Genomic DNA, 17,685 nt, shown 5'->3' with positions numbered 1-17,685 from the left:
TATGTTGTCAGGATGAACGATTCATTGAAAATGATGCACACGGAAGCTCCATCTGTGATTAACTCTCGGGACAAAATCTCTATCATCGTAGTGTGAGGTCCTGGGAGGATGGAGAGAGAAAAAGCACCAACATTCCGTTGGTAGCGGATCAACTCTTCCATCATACTGCACCACACAGGCAACTCGCACCTGCCGTCATGTTTGACGGGCATTTCAAGCTGCTGTCTGTTTTTGCTCCCACAACCACAAACTTTGTTTTCATCTTTATCAGGAGCCTTGAGGCACACGTATAAATAGGTGCAAGAGAAAAGGATGCAGCCACCCACAACTTTAAAATTAAGAACTCACAGATGTGTGGAAATCTGTTGCTCAGACGCGATCCAGTTTCTGCATGCATAGGATGAGGCTCTTCTGAAGAGTCCGAGGAAGAGCAAGAACTGGGGTTGCTTTCTTCTTCTGGTGCACCTAACTGCTTGAGGGCCTGCTTCATGGCTTCAGGCCCATGCCAACAGTAACGGTTCTTTGCAACACGGGATAGCAGTGCCAAGCTCTCGAGCACGTTCACCACATCGTATATGCGTCGGCGCTCAACACCTGCACAAACATTGGGGCATCATATATTACTCTGCCCCTCTCATTCTTTCTCTCCCTCATGTGGCTTTAAATAAGTTCCTTTCACCTTAGGAAGGAGACATAAGTACATTATTTTGCTCAGATAGAAAAGAAAACCATAGAGTGCACCATTGCTCTGGATTGTCAACAATAACATTCTATAGTATGCATGTTAATATTATATATAACCCAAACTATTATCGTAGCCCTTTCTCCCATACCAAGCACACTGGCCATGTTGTCCACGTAGATCTGTCTTCCTGTTGCAGCATCACTTGGACTGGGAAGGTTGCGCAGAAAGCGGAGACTCAGCAGGCCCAGGCTTTTGTCTTTTCGGCTTTGTTGTTGCGAGTATGTCTGAAAATCATCCTGGATGGGTAATGGAGATGTGCCAAGTTATAACGTTATGTTTTTACTTGTTAAACCTTCAAATGAGTAACAAACCGTAGTGGCGAGCAAATTGGCAATTAGCAAAGTAGGATTTGGACGCAATGTATCTTCAAGAGATTAGCAAACGGTCTTCTTACGAGAACGTGTCTTTCAATCCATCAATAAGTTATTCGTACTTCTGTGCAGGATTCGCACCTGAGTGATCAGTTGTGCAACAAAATTGCTCTCGAAATCGCACAAGTTAGTTGTGTACAACTGTTTTGTCCACATCATCTGAGCAAGTGTGTTGTTTGTCCTTCTTTTCTGAACGTCGTTTACATGAAAAGTGAACCACGTCGTCAATTTGTTTATAGTGTCCAGATAGCAACCACACCACAACGTAGCAAGTAAGATAATCCGGAGTCGAGGAACCTCCAACAAGACCAAATCACTCACTACCCGCAGTGCAGGCAGGAACATGTCATTTGTTCCAGGTGCTGATGATAATTCACCTACTCTTCTGATCAGACACCGTGGGGTCCTTAACGTCCCCGTACTAATGCCAGAAGACAAGAAACCCAGTTTAACATCCATCCGAGGGACGGCGCACAGATGTATGTATTGTCCTGCCTGTGAAACACCAGGATGATAGTTTATAGCTCGGCTGAGATTCAAACCCAGGCTAGACAGTTCAGAGGGGAGCGTTCATACCTCCAGACTATCCTACCACCCCCATCTGAGCAAGTAGTTCCACAGCAAGAATTCCTCATCTGAAGTATGTGTAGCAATTGAGCTGAGCCTGGTGATGGTGTCACTTCTATATATTTTTTTTTAAAAAACGATTTCACCAATTGGTAATTACTGATGAACAGTTGGCTATTCTTGTTTCCTCGTCTGTAGTTGTTTTTTTTTTTCCATGAAATGTTGAATGCAATTATTGTTCTTCATATTATGCACCAGGCTCGATACAGAGCATCTTCTGTCAAAGCAGATTCCTGGTTTGGGTTGCAATCCTGGATAGGTCACCACTCTGAAGCAGACTGGGGAAAGTACACGAATAATTGAAAAAAAATATATAAAAAATTCCAGGTAGTGAGAGACTAATAAATGGTACAAATGAGAACGGCACTCGGTACAGCACGTACCTCCACCAGGCTGAACAGTTCACATTTTGGACCACCCAAAGGCTGGATCTCAACCAAAATCTAATGGGCTTGTTCTCGTCACCTGACCGACTCATTCACCAAGTTTTGTCATAACTCGTCCACAGCTTTTTGAAATATCGTGCTCTATATAGTTTTGGCCCAATCTCTCAATGGTGAAGAATCACTTTTAAAATTATATTTATCTGGATCTTCACCAAAATCTCAACATTTTGTCCTTTTCACAAACCCACCTTTCTCCACCAAATTTCGTCCGAATCCATCCACAACTTTTTGAAATAACCTGTCCACAGACAGATGGGTGAAAACGTAACCTCCATCCACCTTCGGTGGCGGAGATTAAAAAAAAATAGCTACATGAAGGAGCACGAGTGGTTTTGGATTCAGGAATGAAGAACATGATAACCATGTGGTACAAATGAAAGGGAGGGAGATCAATTTAAATATAATGATAATCCAAATGTAGGTATCTAGTTCTGTCAAGTCATGACCAACTTCTGGTGTCATTCATAATTAGATTTCTCCAAACATCCATCTCCTGCACTGCTTCCCGAACCTGACAGACAGCTTGGTCGCAGCCTTGAAACCATCCATCCAGCTCATACACGGTCTGCCTCTTCCTGTTCTTCCCACGAATAATCCAAATGTAGTCCCTGCCTTCAATCATATGCTGAGGACTTCGGTGAGATATTGAATGCATAGCTATGGAAGAATCTCTCATTTAACTAGCAAGATGATTGAATTACATGAAAGCAAGGAAGTTTGAAAGACTTCTTCAATATATTTACAATTACAAGACCTTTTGATTTCAAAATAAAGTTTTTTTTTTTTTAAAAACCAGTGAACCTGCAGAGCATAAAGGATACCCAAAATAATGGTAGAAGGAACGAGAGAATTCATAGGAACACCTTCCCCTGCACTGTGAGTGAGGTCTGTGAGCAGCAAATTTGATTGGTCGTGATGACGTAAAATGCCATCATATTTTGTGCAAGTACTGCTAAACGGAAGGTTTTCAAAAGTGCCAAAAGGTGATTTGTGTTCTACAGTGTTAAAGTATAATTTAAATGAAATTAGAGATTTTTAAAGGCTGTAGAAAATAATTTTTTTTCGGATATTTACCACCATTGATGCAGTCCTTTTTTTTTTTCTTTTTTAATACTTCCACTCATTGTGGTGGCATAATTCCATACTTTCAACTGGCTCTGATCAACGATGCATTGCCACTGCTACCGAGTATGGGGGCACCACTGATGCAATGGCCTTCCACCAGTACACTGGTACTCATTTTGTCAACCTCAGGATGATGATAGGCTGAGTTAACCCCACCTGGTGTTAATTTAGCAGCCAACAGGGCTTGAACTCAGGACCCTAAGATCCCAAACCAGCCACCCTAACCACCAAGCCAACACCAGTCTTGCAGTCTTCTACACCGCCTTAACTAACATGTTATATTAGTTATTTGTGCCTGTTTGTGTGCTTTATTATGTCCTTAAAAACATTGAGTTTCTTCTTTGGAATGATTCTCAATTTTGTTTGACTGCCAGGCGAGCAAACAAAGAAAAGAAGAAGAAGAAATAAAACACTTCTCTGCACATGTGCGATTTGGGAGAAATTCAGAGACAAAGTATTGTTAAATTACAGGTTCGTTTTCCGATTCATGTTTAAAATATAACATTCATTTTAAATAAGTTGTTCCTCGATCATAAACTAATGTTTATAGACAGAAAGATAGACAAAGTGAACCAAATTTCTGAACTCCACTTTTCGCTTCACGCACGCAGGGTAACAAACGTATTACTGAGGCAACACAGTTAGTTCAGCGATTTTGGATATGACTGCGACAGAGATATACAAGCCGGAGCCAAAAACAAAGGAAAAGACTGGAAAGAGGGATTTACTAAAAGTGAAGCTTGACAACGTTTGGGGAAAAATGCTGAAATTAGAACAAATCGTACGACTCGAAGAGGTGAAAGACGATATACCTGATAAAGCCTCACTTGAAGAAAGTCATAATGTATCATGTTATTTATATATATATATATGTATATATATATGTATATATATATATATATATATATATATATATATATATATATATATGTATATATGTGTGTGTGTGTGTGTGTATCTATATATAAAATACACCGGGCGTAGTGGCGTACGCCTGTAATCCGGCTACTCGGAGGATCGCTTGAGGACGGGAGCTCTGCGCTGGGCCGCGCTATGAGAGGGTGAAGGGCAGCCTGGAATCATGGCAAAACCCAATCCTTATCCCTGTGTCGTAAGAGGCGACCAGGGTTGCGTCAGGAAGGGCATCCAGCGTAAAACCTGTGCCAAATCAGTATGCGGATCATAAAAGCCGAAAGCCGAACATCTATATATAATATACATGTGTGTGTGTGTGTGTATATATATATATATATATATATATATATATATATATATATATATATATATATATATATATATATATATATATATATATATATTGTTACGGTTGTGGAAATTCACAGAACACCATTCAGACTTCCCAGAGATCAGTTATGTCGATAAGTGTGTGTTCAGATTAGAGTGGCACCTGTATATGTGGAAGAATTGCGTTGCTCAGCTGGCAGGTCACACAGGTAGCTCAGATGGCAGAACACTGGTATGGTTTGCCAGAGAACCTGGGTTCAATTACTTGCCCAGAGAGCTCAGAGAGCAGAGCACTGGTATGGTTTTCCTGAGGACCTGGGTTCGATTCCTGGTCTGGGCATGTAATTTTTCCACATATATTTATGATGTTGGTTTTTTTCCTGCTCATTACCTTCGCAAACTTTGTTGCGAAGATTATGTTTTGATCGCTGTGTATTTATTTATTTATTTGTGAATATGTGTGTTTGTTTGTTTGTTTGTTTGTTATTCGCATAACTCCAAAAGTATTGAATTGAATCACAGCAAATTTGTTGGGAGGATTGGTTATTATCCGAGGACCATCTGATAAGATTTTGGGAGCGATCGGGTCAAAGGTCAAGGTCAAGGTCATGAAAAGGTCAAAATCGTCTTTTTACCATAGCGCAGTCAATTTGTATCCAATTTGCATGTAACTAATGCCAAAATGTTCAGAATTCAATGCCCCATCTTGTGATATGTGACATGACACAATGACGTAATAACCCTTATTAGCGGTTGGGAGTCAAAGGTCAGGGGGGGGTCACAACATTGCAAAATGTGCGGTTTTAGTCAGAACACGGTCAATTCTTATCCGATTTGCATGAAACCAACACCAAAATGTTGACTGTTCTGTTCCCCACACTCTAATACCAATTACAAAGGTCAAGGTCGAGGTCATGAAAAGGTCAAAATCGTCATAGTGCAGTCGATTTTTATCCAATTTGCATGCAACCAATGCCAAAATGTTGTGAATTCAACGCCCAATCTTTTGATATACGATATGACACAGGAAATTGAATGTTTTTAAGCCATCATAACACATATGAGATAGCAGATGTGGTATGGGGTTAAATACCCTCACAATCAACCTTTTCTGGGGGGGGGGGGGTGGGTGGCAAAATGTAGCGTTGGCGAAGGTATGCGCTCTACTGAGTGCCCGTTCTAGTTTCTAATTAAATAATATACCAATACTGTAATCCACAATTAATGTTTTATTTTATGTAAAATAAATTATTTCAACTGACAATAGCAAAACATCAAACTTTATATAAATCATCACGGAATGCTCTGCCAACCCATGTTGTACTCATTTCACTCATCACATATCAGTCTAGTGTTGGCTTAACGGTTAGGGTGCCTGGCTTAAGATCTTAGGGTCTTGAGTTCAAGCCATGTTTTATCCGTTGAATTAACACAATGTGGGTTGACTTAGCCTGTCATCCTTCTGGGGTGAGTGAAAGAATGCTAGTAATGGGGGCATTGTATTAGTGGTATCATCAGGCCCCCAGAGAATGATGCAACCAAGCAGCTGTTGGCTGCAAACGAATAAATAAAATATCAGATCACACGATGCACGGTACGAGTACCTTCACGCTGCATCACGCGGCTGGTCGTCGAACACACGTTTTGGTAGGAAAATGATCTAAACGAGTTTGTTTGCAATATTGTTTATCGCATTTGTGCTTCGAAGTACAAGGACAGACAAGGGACTTGGACACAGCAAAAGGCCATTTGGCCCATCATGCCTGTGCTTTATCAACAACACATTTCATTAATCCATCAGTTTCTGGACTTTGTCACCTGAGTGATGGAGGGGAGGAACACGGTGATGCCGTCAGGTAGCATAGCTACATTGAGAGTTGGGGGGGAGCGGGTAAAGAAGGTTGTTGGGTGAGGAATTAAACACATCAACTTCTCATGCACTTTTTCCACACTCAAGCAATGCGCAGGTCCTGCCAATATCCCTGTACCCCTCCACATCTCCAATGATTCTCAGTATCTGTCTCATTCCAGAGAGACCATTCTATTCATTAACTACACCAAGTGGAAGACCCCTGCTTTGCTACCACCTTAACTCTCCTCTCTATTCCCAGGCAATGCCCCTTGGTCCTACCACTGTCTATTCTGCTGAAGGGCTCTTCCTTTATTTTATACATACCCTTCATCATCTTAAATCCCCTCCTCTCTGATCAATAAAGTCCTTTCTTCTTCAGCCACTCCTCATATGACCTGAAATGCACACTTCTGTCGACTAATTAAATTATATAATTGTTTGAACAGTTGTCTTCCTGCAGTGAACTCGCCAGACTTGTTCTGGGCCTACTGTTCTTATTCCTCTTTCCTTAGTCATTCGATCAAAAATGTGTTTGCTGAATCTCCTGCACCGCGACGCGTTTTCAGTCACATGAGAGCATGTCATTCGACCACGCCCCCTTAATCTCACGCACGGGAATCCCCTTAAACGATGACGTCACGACAGGTGAACACAGGTGAAGACGAACATACCGTCACGCTCACTTGCGACCAATGGGCAACGGCCGGGATGCCTTCCCGCAAAGGGCTGACGGCTGGCGGTGACGTCATCTTGCGCGCTGGCATTTCCCTGCAGGAAGTCGAGGGATGTTCACAAATACAGTACACAATGACACCTTGCCCAGGTGTCCACAGTAGGAATGACTCACAAAGCAAACTTTGTTTTCGCGACAACATGAGATTAAGCTCATTGAACACGTCGTCCGATCAATATCAAATTCTCTCTTTTTCTTTCTCGCCATTATATATATATATATATATGTATATATATATATATATATATATATATATGTATATATATATGTATATATATATATGTATATGTATATATATATATATATGTATATATATATATATATATATATATATATATATGTATATATATGTATATATATATATATGTATATATATATATATATATGTATATATGTATATATATATATATATATATATATATGTATATATGTATATATATATATATATATATATATATATATATATATATATATATATATGTATATATATATACATATATACATATATATATATATATATATATATATATATATATATATATATATATACATATATGTATATATATATGTATATATATATATATATATATATATATATATATATATATATATGTATATATATATATATGTATATATATATATATATATATATATATATATATATATATATATATATATATATATATATATATATGTATGTATATATATATATATATGTATGTATATATATATATATGTATATATATATATATATATATGTATGTATATATATATATATATATATATATATATATATATATATATATATATATATATATGTATATATATATATATATATATATATATATATATATATATATATATATATATATATGTGTATATATATATATATATATATATATATATATATATATATATATATATATATATATATATATATATATCTAACTAAAGCTATGACGTGACTGATATTGCGTTGTCAGAAGAATGAGCGTGTGGGTGGTTAAACCGCACAATGACACACTGCGTAAAGGAAGAGCAGGGCCGGTGTTGGCCAGTCGGGGGCAGAGTCAAACATGAGGCCCCACCCACTTTCAAACAACAATCACAACAGTGCGAATTATTGCTACGAACCTATTTTTAAAACGCCAGCAGCAACATCGTATGACGTCATGACAATGTAAAACCATGCTGACTCACCTTGACAAAGGGACCCTCCTCGAGGTGGATAGTTATTGTTTTGGTGAGTACGGACGTGTGCGGTGTCGGTGTGACCAGGATTTTATAAGCTCAGGCTAGCGAACCGTCACAAGTGCAAGTTGAGTGACAACCGGGAGTTTTGGAACGGAACGCCGGCTCTGAGAAGAAAGAGGACACCGGACAAGTGGGAAAAATGAACAAAACGAGTGACAATTAATTAACTTCACTTCCTTGACATTCAGTAAAAAACACCAAATATTTAGGAAATAAAAAAAATTATTATACCAACAGTTGTTAATTAAACGGCAGGAATTACGAATGAAAATCTCGAAATATCTCGTTAATACCATCGGGTGTGTACGTGAAGCGACTGAAGTCGTCAAAATGACACCTTAATAATTAGTTAAAATTAACACTGGTCCGAGGATCTCGATCGAAATTCAAACACTTAACTACTTTACATCACTGCACTCAACTTACCCCAAGCCGCTTGCCACGTCGCCCTTGTGCAGTACTCGAACGTTTCATACAGTTAGCCAACAAGTCCACACACGCCCGTTCCAACCCGCCTGACCATGACCGGTGTGGCAAATACTCATCCACGTGGACGACGTAATAAGCAAGTGGAGAACCGTGGGTGGAGCGTGCGCTAATAAATAATACGAGGGACCGCTCGCTCCGCCCACTATGCTTTCCTTTTATGGATTCTGGCCAGTCATAGCTCCCGCCAAATGCGCCAATTCGCGCCGAACGGCCTCAAACTCGGCAGATCGTTCACTTCGTGAGCACATGCGACATCAGTATTCGGCTCATCGATCCTTTTCATGAGATTATTGTGTTGCGGACATATAACGATGTCAATAATGATTTGATATCGCAAAAACAAAAAAACCCCAAAACAAACGCCTTGAACTTAAACCTTCGGGCGACCAATGGGGTGCATGCATGCACTAAATCACGTTTGGTTGGAACTTCAATATTTTTTATCTCGAAGGTCGTCCGAGGGTTCAAGTTCATTCTGCCATCGTGGACTGATTTTTTTTTTTACGTATACGTAAGAGTCGAGGCTCGTGGAAGAGCTTGATAAAGGGGCGGGATGCTTCGCTTGAACAGTAATAATCTTCACTCGTAGCTATGTTACAATCGATAACATTCCGCGCCAATACAATAAAAAAATCGATAATAACGATTAAATATGATCATGAGCAATATTCGATAAGGCTGCCAGGACACTGACCCTCGAGGTCAGGACATCGTACACACAATCTCCTCTCAACTGTCTAGCCTGGGTTCGAATCCCAACCCAGCTATAAACTGCCATCCTGGTGTTTCACAGGCAGGGGGATTCATCAATATGTGTGTGTGTGTGTGTGTGTGTGTGTGTGTGTGTGTGTGTGTGTGTGTGTGTGTGTGTGTGTGTGTGTGTGTGTGTGTGTGTGTGTGTGTGTGTGTGTGTGTGTGTGTGTGCCGTCACTCGGATGCGTGTTAAACTGACGTCTGTCTGCCAGCATTAGGTGGTACACGTTAAAGACCCCACAATATCCTTCGTGAGGAATTGGCGAGCTATCGTCGGCAGCATGAACAAACTACAAATCCGCGCACTCCTCAGTCGAGTCTCGCATCGGAATGGTGACCGGTCGAGGAATGTAACCCCAGCTAGGAACCCTGTACAGATACAAACACATACAGTGTACGATGAGGATGATGAACACGAGTAATATTCCACAATAGTAGTATTATTATTATTATTACAATGACATGTAAATATGAAACATTTCTATTAAAGGTTCCAATTGAGAAATGTTTCAATTTCCTTTCCAAGTTACTCAATCAGTCACGAGTCAACGGCTCATGTCAAATATATATATATATATATATATATATATATATATATATATATATATATATATATATATATATATATATATATATTATAATACCAAGCTTGCACACTAAAAACTCGGCTCGCCGTCACACGTCCCTATGAAATTGCTGTGGCACTTAGTGGACATGCCGATAATGTTTGGGAAGTCTTGGCGTTCCATAGTACCACTTGCATTTTGCACAATGCGTATTTCTATCATTCCCCGTGTACGGTCTGTCGTCTGCTACCAGCTATGTTCTACTGCTATCCCGTCCATGTGCACGGGTATCGCTAGTATGTATATTTATATGATTATATATATATATATATATATATATATATATATATATATATATATATATCTATATATATATATATATATACATATATATATATACATATATACATATATATACATATATATATATACATATATATACATATATATATATATATACATATATATACATATATACATATATATACATATATATACATATATACATATATATACATATACATATATATACATATATACATATATATACATATACATATATATACATATATACATATATATACATATATATATATATATATACATATATATATACATATATATATATATATATATACATATATACATATATATATATATATATATATATATATATATATATATATATATCTATATCTTACTCGGAATAATTAAGGTGGAAATAAATAAAAAGGACCATTGTTCATTTCAAACTTGTATTGTTGTGAAAGAATTAGGAAGAAAAATATTTGTTTCATTGAAGTGAGTGTCTTGTTGTCAGGCTATGGACTTATTAATCAGCCCTGATCTTATGCTGAACAATAATTGAGTAGCTGGAAATAAAAACTATCAATTACCCACTTTGACAAAAAAAAATAAAAAAAATTGTGAAACTCCTTGATGAAGACAGTTGATTGAGCGTTTTTAATGAACGGAGAAGAAAAATAAATAAATATATCCCCTCCACCTCGTGATCTTTTCTACTCCATTACGACATACCAAAACCTGATCCCCAAGCGGTTTACTTGCAGGTAACACTGTACTTCCTGCTCTCCTTCACACGAAATTCAGGTTGCAGAGCCCCTATTCAGAGAGGTTCTGACCTACGGGCTTAAAAAAAAGGGTCTAAACCTCGATGGTGGATGTTGCTCAGCTGATGAGCTTGATGGGCATTGAACAAGGAGGCACTTGATAAACAAAAGGAATTTTTTATCCTCTTTATTCCTCTTCATTAATTTCCTTGTTCAGCATCAGTTCATCCCCTCACCTCTTCCATGAGCCTCGCTCTTATAAAGAAGAAGAAGAAGAAAAAAAAAAACAGAGTGGATGCTGTTGGAGATAAAACAAATGAATTGGGATTAATGTGGGGGGGGGTGTCGTTGCACCGACTGGGCGTGGCTGCACCGACTGGGCGTGGCTGCACCGACTGGGCGTGGCTGCACCGACTGGGCGTGGCTGCGAGGATTTGTTTTCCCGCCGAAGTAATCTGCGCATACTGCGCCATGGCAAGCGCTCTCCGTGAGCGGGAAACCTGGTGGACGCGCGAAATTTTAACACAATACTGTACATCGCATTTTATCATCAAATATCCGCGCGAAACATCACATAATTACAATATCACCAGATATCATGGATTTCTTCTTTTTATTTTAAACAGAGCACGACTCAGCATACAAAATGTCTCCATGCCAGCAAATTAGAAATCGACAAGTAATTAGAACCTGGATAAATGTGCCACCGATAATAAATGCATCCATATTAACAAACTGCCCAACATGACCCACATTTAATAACTCATTCGTTTTTAATATCTCACCGAGGCATTTTCCCAATCATGACGTTTCATGAACTTCATACAAGCTTCAGTGAACGCTGAACAGACAAGGAGAAGTGAAATTGGTCACCGGTAACATTAACCTGGCATAATGAACATAGACATTAAAAAGTATCCAATTTCGAATCGAGACCATGACAAAACATGAAGATTTTGGTTACAAACGTGGAATCTACTACACATTAACTTTGAGGACTGGAGAGAGTTTCAGTAAAGCATGAGTCACATTTGCTCTACGGCTCAGATACGGTGGCCGTACCCCCCCCCCTGAATTGACAGAAACGTGCGGTGGCCGCAGAGTTTCTGAGGTGGCCTCAGGGTGGCCCTACGCCGTATGGCTATCTTTTACAGGCCGTAGGGGTCTCCGTGGAATTAAAGCGCGGAGTTATAAATTTTTTCATTTCTAGGTTCGCCGTAGAAATTCGACAAGCCGTAGCCATGACGTAGATGTGTTCCACGTCGACCGTACGTAGGGCGTGTACGGTGGGCTTGCGTTATTCGTGCGTTTTCCGTAGGCTCTTATCAATGAAAAATGAATTTTGCCACCCCCCAAAAAATTACGGCGGCCACACTATTTCCACGTTCGCCTGAGGGCCCCCCTGCGGTCACCTTTCGGGCATCTTGCGTCTGCCTTGAAAATTCTATGGCCGCCACAGGGACGCCCTAAGGTCACCGTGCGACATCAAATCAAAGACCGTACGGCACCCCCACGTTTTCAGTCTCCACAATTTCTAAATACCCCGTGCGGCTACCCGAAAAAGAAAAACATATGCGATTGCTACATTGTGTGACCGTGGAAATACTGCATCCACCCTATAATTGCTCGTGGCCGTAGATTTTTTTTTAGACCCTACGGCCGCCGAGCCAAATGTGACTGAAGCATGAATAAGGTTCAAAGTAAAACTTGTTTGTTTATTTTTTTTTTATGGAAATCGCCCCAAACAAGGCATTAAGCCACTACAGGTGAGTGGTTAAGGGAAGGTTGGACAAAGCTAAACAAAATAAAAGAAATAACAAAATAACAAAAAAAAACCATCCAAGACGCATGAAGTCGCAGAAGTCACGTGAAATGCGATGGAACCTCAAAGATGCAAGAAGTAGGAATTGACATTGCTCTTAAATCTTGGTGGATGGTAGGATAATGGGAAGCATGTTCCAGGTAGTGAATTCCAAAGTGAGACAGCACGAGGGATAAAACTACCTGCACCATGGCCTTTCGTTCTGCACTTTGGATCAGATACAGTGCATGGACGTGCAGTGATGGCAAACCGAGTCTTGCGTCCAAACACTTGTACAGGAGGAACCAAGTGAGAAAGTCCAGCAGAACATTTGCCGTAAAAATATCTGTGGAACAAACTAAGAGTGGGTACCTGACCTGCGGTGAGAGAGCGGTTGAAGAGCTGAACTCATCTCCGCACCAACCAGGTTAACGATGCGTTTCTGGGCCTATCAAGTAAACATAAGAGGCAGGTTGGTGGTGCTCCAGGTGCCACTTTCCAGGATGAAGGAAACACATCTTCAGTACAATCACAGGGATTCCATCAGGACCAGTCATTCATTTTAGAGGCATTGAGATTCTTCAGCCCATGCTTCCCAAAAGCCTCCTCCCATTCCCCCAGTACTTCCTGCATCTCCCACCCACTGTCCACCACAACAGCCAGATCATCCACATACAGCATCCTCCCCATACCACCCCCAAGCTCACCATCCTGCTTCCCAGCTCAATCGCCATGATAAACATGAGTGGGCTGAGAGCTTCCCTGCCTCAAACCGATGTTCACACTGAATTCCTCAGACATCTCAGGACCAACCAAAACTCTTCCCTTCATTCCCTTGTACATCCTTTCCACCAATCTAACTTCCGTTTCTGTCATGACCATCCATCTCGGTGTCGCCATCACCATCTCTCTCGGGACAGTGTCGTAGGTCTTCTCCAGGTTCACAAATCCCAATGCCATCTCACCTTGCACCTCCAACCTTTTCTCCACCAGCCGTCTCAGCACGAACATCACATCCGTCATCCCCCTTCCCTTTGTAAACCTTCGCTGCTCTTCTCCGATCTCCATCTCCACACTCGTCCTTATCCTCACATCTGGAATCCTCTCCAGCACCTTCATAACGTGACTTAGGAGAGTAACGCCCTGTGCTTCCCCGGATCTTGAACATCGCCCTTCCCCGGATCTTGAACATCGCCCTTCCCCTTCCATATCGGCACAATTAACCCAGTCCTCCACTCCTCCAGAATCAAACCCTCTCTCGTACACATGTTCAACATCCTCTTCAATCCAACTGACTCCGACTTCTCCTGCTGCAATTATCATTTCTGTACACGCCTTATCAATTCCTGGTGCTCTTCCCTTCTTCATCCTCTTCAATGCCATCCGTACTTCCTCCTCTGTGATCTCCACCAACTCCATTTTCCCATCTACGCAATACAGTAGCTCCGGCTTGCTGCTGCTTCCTTCCCGGTTCAACAAGTCTTTTTGAAATATCCTTCCCACACCTTCAATACTACCCCCCCAATCTATTACTGGCCTCCTGCCACCATCGTCAATCACTGCCCCTCCCACCCCCCTACCCTTCACGTCCTCACTATCTTCATCCCTGTCATGAGCCAATTTATACATAATCTTTCTCCCACCGTCCTCTTACAATGTGTACACCTCATCTTCCATATCATTACTCGCCTTATCCACAGCTCTCCTTGCTGCTTTCTTCTTCTACCCATACAGGTGCAGGAACCGCACACCCGGGTGCCTCCCCCTATCCTTGATCCTCTCTATCCTCTTCCAAATCTTCTTTTCACCAACTGCCTTCGCTACCTCCTCCATCCACCATACCTGGTTTCTATCCTTCGACAACCCTTTACCAAACCTCGACCTAACAGCTTTCCTGACCTTCCATACAAAACTTCTGCAATTCCCCTAAATGCTTCTCCATACTTCTTCCACTTCGCCAAACATTCCATTTCTTCGTGAAGGTGATCATACCTGTCCCTCAATCAAAACCATTGTCATATTCAAACCTTTATCCTATTCAGATCATTGCTGGATTCAAACGTTTACCCTATTCAAACCTTGACCCAAGTCAGACATGACCGAATTCGAACCTTTACCCTAGTCGAACCTTTAACCCCATTAGAACCTTTAACCCCATTAGAACCTTTACCCGATTCGAACCTTTACCCTATTTGAACCTTTAACCCCATTAGAACCTCTACCCGATTCGAACCTCTACCATCGTCGAATCTCTCTACCCTAGTCGAACTTTTACCAGAGTCAAACCTTTACCCAATTGGAACCTCTATCGGATTTGAACTTCTACCCTCTTTGAATCTCGACCCGAGTCAAACCTCTACAATAGTCGAACCTCTACAATAGTCGAACCTTTTCCATAGTCGAACCTTAAACCCCATTAGAACCTTTACCATAGTCGAACCTTTACCATAGTCGAACCTCTACCATAGTCGAACCTCTACCATAGTCGAACCTCTACCATAGTCGAACCTCTACCATAGTCGAACCTCTACCATAGTCGAACCTCTACCATAGTCGAACCTCTACCATAGTCGAACCTTTTCCATAGTCGAACCTCTACCATAGTCGAACCTCTACCATAGTCGAACCTTTTCCATAGTCGAACCTTAAACCCCATTAGAACCTTTACCATAGTCGAACCTCTACCATAGTCGAACCTCTACCATAGTCGAACCTCTACCATAGTCGAACCTCTACCATAGTCGAACCTCTACCATAGTCGAACCTTTTCCATAGTCGAACCTCTACCATAGTCGAACCTCTACCATAGTCGAACCTCTACCATAGTCGAACCTCTACCATAGTCGAACCTCTACCATAGTCGAACCTCTACCATAGTCGAACCTCTACCATAGTCGAACCTCTACCATAGTCGAACCTCTACCGTAGTCGAACCTTTTCCGTAGTCGAACCTCTACCATAGTCGAACCTCTACCGTAGTCGAACCTCTACCGTAGTCGAACCTCTACCGTAGTCGAACCTCTTCCATAGTCGAACCTCTACCATAGTCGAACCTTTTCCATAGTCGAACCTCTACCATAGTCGAACCTCTACCATAGTCGAACCTCTACCATAGTCGAACCTCTACCATAGTCGAACCTTTAACCCCATTAGAACCTTTACCATAGTCGAACCTTTAACCCCATTAGAACCTCTACCATAGTCGAACCTCTACTATAGTCGAACCTCTACCATAGTCGAACCTTTTCCATAGTCGAACCTTTACTATAGTCGAACCTCTACCATAGTCGAACCTTTAACCCCATTAGAACCTCTACCATAGTCGAACCTTTAACCCCCATTAGAACCTTTACCCTATTCTATTGTACATAATCTTTATTTCGCACTCTCCCTTTTACTAATGTACAACTCCCCCAGTGTTTGTTATGGTACAACCCGATCTTTGAATCGGGTGAAGGTTAACGGTTAACGGGTATTAGGTTAACGGGTAACGGGTATTAACTTCACGGACGTTCAAAAACTCGGAGGTGGACATTTTGATTTGTGGGAAAACCTCCTCAAACCTCCTCAAACCGGCCGCACATGGACACAACACGCAACTAGAGAAGAACTTCCATCTCACTCCCGTTCAGGTAATTATTGATATTTTACACAAGAAACCCCAAACCATTGACATGACGACAGACACAGTACTCCAAGGCGCTTCAAAAAACGGCGAAGAGAATTACCTTTTAAAAACGAGCGGTCACGTGCTTCTAACGAGCGGTCACGTGCTTCAAAGGAGCGGTCACGTGCTTCTAACGAGCGGCACACCAAGAGCCCACGTGACGTGAGGAGGTGAGGGGGGGATTTTCCCCCGAACCGCGGGTCAAGTTGTGCCAACGGCGATGAAAACGGTCACGTGCTGCTGCTTCGTTGATGTTCAGCATTCTCAAAATGGATTAGTTGGCAATCAATAAGTTATCGACCAATCAATAAGTTAGCGACCATTGTGCAGGATTGATATACCGAATAACCTCGTCCGGCGTTGAAGTTGTTTGTAAGTTAATTTATATTTTGATTTACAGGCCGCAGAATGAAATAAAACGACGGACAGTGATTAATAAATATTAATACACAATCAAAACCACAATACACAAAACCTCGACACCGTCAGGGTAATTAAATAACGTCATCGATGTGAGTTGTCCGTCCCTCCTTGTCGGCTCAACGACGAGACGGCATTTTTATTTTTACCGTCTCACTCCGGAGCCCGTGTCCAATAGGGGGCACGGTCTACTCTCGTCTATAAAATGGGAAACACAGGAGGGAACGGTAAACCACTCACTGTGCCTCCTAAATACTCACTGTACCTCCTAAATACTCACTGTGTCTCCTTTTAATACTCACTGTGCCTCCTTTAAATACTCACTGTCCCTCCTTTTAATACTCACTGTGCCTCCATTTAATAGTCACTGTTCCTCCTTTAAATACTCACTGTCCCTCCTTTTAATACTCACTGTTCCTCCTTTAAATACTCACTGGTCCTCCTTTTAATACTCACTGTGCCTCCTTTAAATACTCACTTTTCCTCCTTTTAATACTCACTGTGTCTCCTTTTAATACTCA

The 17,685-nt window shown here is 41.0% G+C and overlaps 1 protein-coding gene across 10 annotated transcripts in view; it reads right to left on the bottom strand.

Annotated features, from left to right (window-relative positions):
* The window catches only part of LOC147025771 (transcription factor E2F8-like), a 28,751-nt gene extending 11,825 nt beyond the window's left edge, over nt 1-16,926 (bottom strand). For 2 of the 10 annotated variants that reach the window (XM_085880544.1, XM_085880553.1), the window contains exons 1-6: nt 16,886-16,926; nt 16,806-16,843; nt 12,062-12,117; nt 11,635-11,776; nt 834-981; nt 349-594 (exon numbers count right to left, since the gene is read on the bottom strand). In XM_085880544.1, coding sequence (XP_085736670.1) covers nt 349-594; nt 834-981; nt 11,635-11,776; nt 12,062-12,081 — 556 coding nt within the window. In that variant the 5' untranslated portion in view covers nt 12,082-12,117; nt 16,806-16,843; nt 16,886-16,926. Of the gene's footprint in view, nt 1-348; nt 595-833; nt 982-7,082; nt 7,180-8,344; nt 8,503-8,824; nt 8,980-11,634; nt 11,777-12,061; nt 12,118-16,630; nt 16,700-16,805; nt 16,844-16,885 lie in introns of those variants that run through there. The other 8 variants (XM_085880554.1, XM_085880545.1, XM_085880546.1 and 5 more) reach the window with 8 other exon arrangements.
* Nucleotides 16,927-17,685: the final 759 nt, after the last annotated feature.

This window comes from Eptatretus burgeri, chromosome 5 (genome assembly GCF_056783735.1).
Source record: "Eptatretus burgeri isolate ZD-2024b chromosome 5, Ebu_testis_v1, whole genome shotgun sequence".
NCBI classification, from domain to species: domain Eukaryota; kingdom Metazoa; phylum Chordata; class Myxini; order Myxiniformes; family Myxinidae; genus Eptatretus; species Eptatretus burgeri.
This window is presented reverse-complemented; position numbering and strand designations above follow the sequence as displayed.